General features: G+C 36.0%; 1 protein-coding gene across 4 annotated transcripts; it reads left to right on the top strand.

The window, feature by feature from the left end:
- Nucleotides 1-337: 337 nt before the first annotated feature.
- Nucleotides 338-5987, top strand: LOC131021227 (pyridoxine/pyridoxamine 5'-phosphate oxidase 1, chloroplastic-like). Of its 4 annotated transcripts, none has more exons than XM_057950336.1 (14): nucleotides 338-582; nucleotides 669-860; nucleotides 945-983; nucleotides 1317-1484; nucleotides 1565-1670; nucleotides 2296-2462; nucleotides 2571-2813; nucleotides 3008-3096; nucleotides 3694-3744; nucleotides 3842-3932; nucleotides 4373-4477; nucleotides 4618-4688; nucleotides 5230-5325; nucleotides 5750-5987. In XM_057950336.1, the coding sequence occupies exons 1-14, from the start codon at nucleotides 367-369 to the stop codon at nucleotides 5805-5807; spliced, it is 1692 nt and encodes a 563-aa protein (XP_057806319.1). In that variant the 5' UTR covers nucleotides 338-366; the 3' UTR covers nucleotides 5808-5987. The 4 variants fall into 4 exon arrangements, with proteins under 4 accessions (XP_057806319.1, XP_057806320.1, XP_057806321.1 ...); XM_057950337.1 differs by having other exon boundaries at nucleotides 338-513; XM_057950339.1 differs by having other exon boundaries at nucleotides 373-513; nucleotides 598-860.
- The last annotated feature ends 1673 nt before the right edge of the window (nucleotides 5988-7660 follow it).

A 7660-nucleotide genomic window follows, 5' to 3' on the forward strand; every position in this document is an offset into this window, starting at 1 on the left:
GGTCTAGTGGTAGAAGGTTAATGTCCAAGATCCTTCGTCGTCGTGAAATTTTATTTTTTTATGTAATTTATTAAAAAAAGAGGAAAAATAAATATTACTCCTTTCGTCCCAAACGAAATGTCCTGTTTTTCTTTTTGGGCTATACCAAACGAAATGTCATGTTTCCTTTTTTGGCAATACACTCTCTCTATACTTAATATTTAAATAATTTATATCAATCTATTTTATGATTTTTATCTATTTTATACACATTTCTTAATCTCCGTGCTGAAAAGAGACATTTCGTTTGGGACGAAGGGAGTATTATGCTGGAGGAGGGCAATAAACGACCTATTTTTGGCTTTATTTAATTTCATCAAAATAAAAATGCTGCAGCCATTGCTGCGGAAAGCCAAGACCATGAGATGTCTCCTCACCCAATCATCGCGCTTGAATGTCTCAATTATCCCCAATTTCAATCGCCCTAATCAAATTCTAAGCTCTCATTTCCTTTCTCCTCCATTTGTAGGCCAGGTACAGCATTTGCTGCACCAAACGTATAATTTGACGCTCGTTTTACGCGCAATCACACGCATATTATGTGTATGGTTACTGCAGTTACTATAATTTTCAGCTGGCATAGGACAGTGTGAGCTGATTGGCGGTTGTATTTTCGGTTCTGGATTCAGGGTTCCTGGAGTTCGAATTCGAGGGCTAATTCGCGGGAATATTGTTCGAGGTCGATTACTAGAGCTAAATCCATGGCATCGGCGAAGGTTGCGAGCGACCCGGAGTCGATATCCTACTTGAATCAGCGAGAAGCTGCGGAAATCGATGAGATTCTGATGGGGCCGCTTGGCTTCAGCGTTGATCAGCTGATGGTCATTTTACTTTACAGACTTCAACTTTTTCAGCTTTGTTTTTAGGTTGGAGTTGTTGAGAAATCTGGACATTTCTGAATGCAGGAATTGGCTGGTTTGAGTGTGGCCACGTCGATAGCTGAGGTGAGCTATTTTATGCGCCATTCTGTGATTAATGGCGAATTTGATTTCTGTTTAGTGCTATTGAGTTTAAAAGTTATAACAGGTGCGTAAATGGAGGTACTACCGTATTAGTTTTCTTTTTTCATTGTTTAATTGCAAGGAATCGTGAAAAGAGCTTGATTCACGTTCACCACCGGGACTGATTGTTAATATAGCAGCCAGTAGCACGCGTGATACTATTATTGCATTTATTTCCGTGCATATGTGATCAATATGAATAATTATGGCATTCTTTGCTAATTCTATTTTTCCTTGTGATCTAGTAATAGTAATTGATGAATGCTTCCGATGCAGGTCTATAAACCAGCTGAACATAACCGTGTTCTTGCTATATGTGGCCCGGGGAATAATGGTGGTGATGGTCTTGTAGCTGCTCGTCATTTGCATCACTTTGGATATAATCCATTCGTTTGTTATCCAAAGCGTACTGCTAAGGCTCTTTACAATGGTCTGGTTACACAGGTATAGGACATAGCTCAAACTACTAGAACTGAAATTAAATTACAGGATCTTGCAGCAATGCTGATGCTTGAGTTTTTTAGTTGGAGTCGCTTCCCATTCCTTTCCTGTCAGTTGAAGACCTGCCAGTGGACTTATCAACAAGCTTTGACATTGTACTGGATGCAGTATTTGGGTTTTCATTCCAGGGTACACTTACTTCCTTCCAAATTTTGTTAGTCAAACTTTAGCTAAACATGTTTCTGACTTTTTGTATTTATTGGTGTCAAGTGGATTGTCATCAACATTAAGAAAAAAGATTAAGTTGACTGCAATTTTTCTGGATAAGCGCTAACTTGTTTCGCCATAATCATAAACTTTATCATACCCTTATTGGCCTAGGACGGTGAATCCATTCCCAGCAGAATAGTTTAGTTGCATTATTTCTCTGTTCATGACTCGTCAGTTGTCGCAATGCAAACAGAATGAACCTATAAGTTCAACTTATGTTAGCATGTTATTGTAATTAAATCCATTTGAATGTGCTTTTCTAGAATGAATTTTTTGCTTGCCTAAAGTTCCAGGTATTGCGCAAGTACCATGTACACCTCAGAAGGACTTATATTGTGCTTGGCATATTATACTCTGCAGAAGGACTTTTTATCATATATATTTCTCACATATTTTACCCAATGCACTTTTGGGTTCCTAGATTTCACAAGGCCAATAATTTCACATTAGGAGCACTTAGAGATTATAATGATGTATGTCGTTTCTCTAGCTTCTATTTAGTCTGATATTACTTTTTATAGAATTCTTGTCAACCTCTATCCAGGCAGCCCGAGGCCTCCTTTTGATGATATTATACAAAGGTTGGTAGCTTTAGGAAACCGGAATGAGAAGAATGAGAAATCACCTGTCATAGTCTCGGTTGATATTCCATCTGGGTGGCATGTTGAAGAAGGTGATCTGAGTGGCAAAGGCATTAGACCGGACTTGCTGGTATGTATCTATGATTCAGAAATTTACCTTTAGTCTGCAGACATTACGAACATGTTCTCTTCTCTTCTTGCTATTGACAGGATATTAAATGCTGCAAATTGTGTATAGGTTTCCTTGACTGCTCCTAAGTTATGTGCCAAAAGATTCTCTGGCCCTCACCATTTCCTTGGAGGCAGATTTGTTCCCCCTGCCATTGCTGAAAAATTCAAGCTAAACCTTCCAGAATATCCTGGAACTTCTATGTGTGTCCGGATTGGTAAGCCTCCACGAGTTGATATATCAGCTCTTAGAGAGAACTACATTTCTCCTGAGTTATCTGAGGACCAAGCTGAAGCTGATCCATTTACTCAGGTATTTCTTCACCTCAAACAGAGTGTCTTCATATTTAGGTGCTGGTGTTTATATATTCAGCTCTATAACTCTGAAATTATTTACCACACCATGTAATTCTAGTCAAGTGGCTAGTTGAGTTGCCTGTACTTCTATGATTTTGTCTGAAATTTTCTGTAAGAATGTTTTATCTATGTCATTTTATGATATTGTAGTTCCAGAAATGGTTTGATGATGCCGTGGCAGCTGCCTTGAAGGAACCAAATGCTATGGCCATTTGCACGACAGGGAAGGATGGGAAGCCGTAAGATTATTGTCTTTAACCTGATTTAATTGCTCAGTAATGATGTTCTGGCAACTACCTGGGTGGCTATTGTTTATGTTATTGTACTATTATTCTATTTAACTACTATAGCATTCTAGTTTTTTCTTTGTTCTAGCAGTTTTACTTCGACTTGTATATATATTCAGATTTCCATGTAAAATATTTAACTGGATAGCTACTAGCAAGATGTTTGCCAAAGAATAAGATCTTGAATAAAATCTGGAAGACCATGTTAAATTACTTTGTTTTGCAGTGGTATCTTTTATGCTACAGTATGACCATTTCGAAAAATTGTTGTTTGAGATTTCTCTATGAGATGCAAGTTCTCTTAGTCTTGAAATATGATTCTTTTCCATTTATTGTGTTAGTGAGGCCACTATTCTCCATGCCTCTGAAGCATGGTAGTCAAATTTACGGAAGCAATTAGTTCTTTAATATGCTTGAGGCATCTCTGCCGGACCGAACAAGTAGGGGATCACATTTTAAATAGATTGCATGAGATACTGGCTGCTAAGACTTTAATTTGCATATCATGAACTCAATCATGATATTGTTTCTCTGTTGCTTTTACTGCAGCTCGTCAAGAATGGTATTGCTGAAAGGATTTGACAGAGATGGTTTCGTCTGGTAAATTATGCTATTCTACACTGATCCAGGGGCATAAAGCCTGATCAGAATTCTATTGGCCATTACAGAAGTCTTAAACCTCGTCATCTTCTGATAGGTACACGAATTATGGAAGTCAAAAAGCTCATCAAATATCAGAAAACCCTCAAGCTGCTCTCCTGTTTTATTGGGGTGCCTTAAATCGCCAGGTACCTCTTATTCTTCATAAAATTCTGTTCACAAGTCATGAAGCCATAGATCCATGTGGAACCTCTGTCTCCATTTCCTTTACTTAGGGAGACAGCTTTCATTTCGTATTATGGCTTTGGAACTTTGGCAGGAGATACAAGAATGGTGGTTTTACCAAGTTTCCGATTCATGGCTTGACAAGAAGTCTCATAAAGGGATGATTATTAGAACAGGGACAAACATTTTCTTGTCAAAGAACAATTTCTTTTTGGTGAAGCAGTGTACTCCTAGACTCGGATGCACCTGGAAGCTTGAAAATAACTTAGCTACCTCGATTCTTGTTTTTCAAAGTTATTATAATCTTTAGGATAGGACTTGAAACATAAGGCAAATAACTCTGCAAAATGATGCATGTCTTCAAGTTCCCCAAGTAAAATTTCACTATCTGACTTGGCTTTAGGTAAGGATTGAAGGGCCAGTGCAAAAGGTTTCTGATGAAGAATCCGAGCAGTACTTCCACAGCCGTCCTAGGGGAAGCCAGATTGGTGCAATTGTCAGCAAACAGGTTTGTTTTTTTGTTTCTTTTCTTTGGTTTGGGGGAGCAGGAAAGGGGGAGGCTGGGGGTACTCTCTGATATGTAGTCCCTCGTGTTCTTCTTCGTCTATGCTTGTGAAAATTTACCAAGATCTATTTCTTGTTTCCTAGAGCACTGTAATCCCTGGAAGGCAGTTTCTTTACCAACAACAGGCAGAACTGGAGGCCAAGTACTCTGACGGGTTAGTTGCTCACACTACTACTGAAATAGCTAACCTACGTAGAGTGTCTATTTGTGATTAGTTTGCAGTCTTTTGTTCATGATTTAACTATGTAAATGACTCTTCATTGGTGAATATAAAGATATTCAACCATTTATTGTTGGATTATAAAATAATTTATTTACTTTCTGAATTTAGAGTGATGCATCATACAAATTTATTGGAAATTCACTTTACTGATCATTTTGTGTCTGGCTTCATTATGACATGCTGCATTTATAGTTTGTATACGTTGCAAGTGGTAGCTCAATTATCAGTTGAGGAATGATGTTCGTTGCCTGTATCCTAGAATTGGTGTGGCAGTTGGATAAGAAAAATCGGGCTTTTATAGAAGTTATTTTTGTATTATATGGCATCTCATGTTTTGTCCAAAGCCCAGTAATACTGAATCATTTTATGTGATTATCATCATATCATCCTCTTTTCTTTTCTTTTCTTTTTTTAAATATATATATATATATAGTTATATATTATTAACTGTACGAGTCCTTGTGTGGTCCAGAAGCCTGATTCCAAAACCCAAATATTGGGGAGGATATAGACTCAAACCAGAGGTTTTCGAGTTCTGGCAAGGACAACCATCCCGCCTGCACGATAGGTAATATTTCACAACACTTTCTTTGTGGCTACTATCAACCTACTTATTGGTGTTGCACGAATGAAAAGTTATCAATACTATTATTTAACAACGCTCGTGGGAGAACTCTCAGGTTGACTGCAGCGAAGATGCAACGGCGTTTATGTTGAGTAATAGCGTAGATTTACATACATAGGATTAAAAATATTTGAAATACATAGGACTAAAAATATTTGAAGGATCACATGATATAAAAAGCTAAAAGTTGTTCAATCTTTTAAAGTATGTGGCTGATTAGCCTAGTTTATTGTTTGTTTATATATCCATGTTGTCACTTCAAAATAAATGTCCCTAAACACGATGATGTAGATTAACAATTCTGTTCTCTCTTTTTGTCACGGTGAATCTCAGCACGTCGTCGTTTTTGTGTCACCTCGTTTGACAGGTTGCGCTATACTCCGGATGGAAAGGGGGCATGGAAAATGGAGAGGTTGTCTCCATGACTAGTATTTACAACTACATCATCCTCGTTATGAAATCATACTTCTCTTTACATGATGTTTCATATTCTTTTCTGCATCTTATGATGGAAAGTTAGCAGATTTTATTGCTACATATACAATTTAATTTGTAAGCCTCACTGTAAATGTCATGCATGTGTACGAGAAAACTATTTGTCGACATATGAACTTGTATAACTAGTTCGAGATGACCTTTCTAGTGATGTGAGAGAACTTAATACAAATCAAAGACATATTGCAACCCACCTCACCCAAAAAAAAAAAAAAAAAAAAAGACCTAAGTCGCATACACTCATTTCATTTGTTCAACCTGAAGTCTGAAGATCGATTATTGTATTATTGTATATAAAAGAAATTTTTTTACACCGAAATTTTAAATTTTCAGACACATTCAGGGATCCAACGAAAACTGTCAAACATGACCGGCTTAAGTTTTAAGGTTAACGGTGTTTTATTTTTTGAACTTTTAGCATTTTTGTAAAATATTTTAAATTTTCAGCTTTTCTATTAAATGCATCACTATATAAAATACGGTAACCGAAAATGATTCATTTCATCGGTGAAGTCTTAAATTATTAATTTAGTGATGTAGAATTCACAAATTATTAATTTGGTGACGTAGAATTCACAACTAAACTGTAATCAATTTGAGAGTAGTCATCTTTCTGTCACCAAATTTTATATAGGGCATTCTATAAAGAAAATGGTTAATTGTCTATAAATACACGAACTATACCCAAATTTTGATTTTTGACCAAATCTATTTTTTTGGTCAAAAAATACATAAACTTTTATATTTTTGGAATTTGGCATGAGCCGAATGTTCGTCGTCTAATAAATTGATTGTTTGAATTCTGATGGGCACTCTGAAGGTATCGTTGGAAAGCTCTTAACGTTATGTTTTTAATTATACTTATATTGTTGGTTTTTGATAACCAGAAGTGGTAAAAAAAATGTCATGAAAGTTGAGGTCACGAAACTCTCTATTTTTTTTTCGACCACTTCCGATGACCAAAATCCAACAATATAAGTATCATTAAAAAGATAATGTCAATAGCTTTCCAATGGTACCTTGAGATTGCCCATCAGAATTCAGACAATCAAGTTATTGGCCAATGAACTTTTGAAGTCAGGTCAAATTCTAAAAAAGTAAAAGTTTATTTATTTTTTGATCAAAAAAATAGATTTGGTTAAAAACCAAATTTTAATTATAGTTTGTGCATTTATAGGCAATTAATCCATAAAAAATGTTGAAAGTTCGAGATTTCTTAAGAAATTTTTTTATTTACAAAATCCTATTGCCAATCAGATTGACGAAAGTTCGAGAAAGTTTACAGAAAACGCTGAAAGTTCGAAACATAAAACATTATTTTATCCTAAATTTAACCTCTTTACAAAATACCCCCCAGTAACACGACAAGCGTAGTTCTTTTGTCATTTTCTTCCCTTCACAATCGATATGGTCTTTCTATTTTAGGACATATACCTTCGTATTTTTTATCCTAATTTACACACAATATTTACAAACAAATCAACTCACAAAGCATTTAGTAATTACCTAATAAATCAACTTTGTTGTTTCTATTTTTTCACTTTATATACATCTTTCAATAATTTCTTAAAAGAAACAATAGGGCCGAATGACCCTATTCAACATACAACATCAAATTTTGTCCACCATTTGAAAAAACATAAATTTTGGCCATTTTTTGTATGTCATGACTATTCTACCCTTCTCTCTCTCCTCTTTCTTTCTCATCTCCCTCTCTCTCTCTCTCCAGCGGCTCCTCTCTCTTTCTCATCTCCCTCTCTCTACTCCAGCGGCTCCTCTCTCT

Source organism: Salvia miltiorrhiza, chromosome 4, assembly GCF_028751815.1.
Source record: "Salvia miltiorrhiza cultivar Shanhuang (shh) chromosome 4, IMPLAD_Smil_shh, whole genome shotgun sequence".
Classification (NCBI taxonomy): Eukaryota; Viridiplantae; Streptophyta; class Magnoliopsida; order Lamiales; family Lamiaceae; genus Salvia; species Salvia miltiorrhiza.

Excerpts from the sequence above, each read along its gene's own strand:
- LOC131021227 (XM_057950336.1), top strand. The coding sequence starts at position 367 with ATGCTGCAGCCATTGCTGCGGAAAGCCAAGACCATGAGATGTCTCCTC. Across the intron at positions 984-1,316 it reads TGGCCACGTCGATAGCTGAG|GTCTATAAACCAGCTGAACA; the intron begins GTGAGCTATTTT and ends CTTCCGATGCAG. Across the intron at positions 5,326-5,749 it reads CCATCCCGCCTGCACGATAG|GTTGCGCTATACTCCGGATG; the intron begins GTAATATTTCAC and ends CTCGTTTGACAG.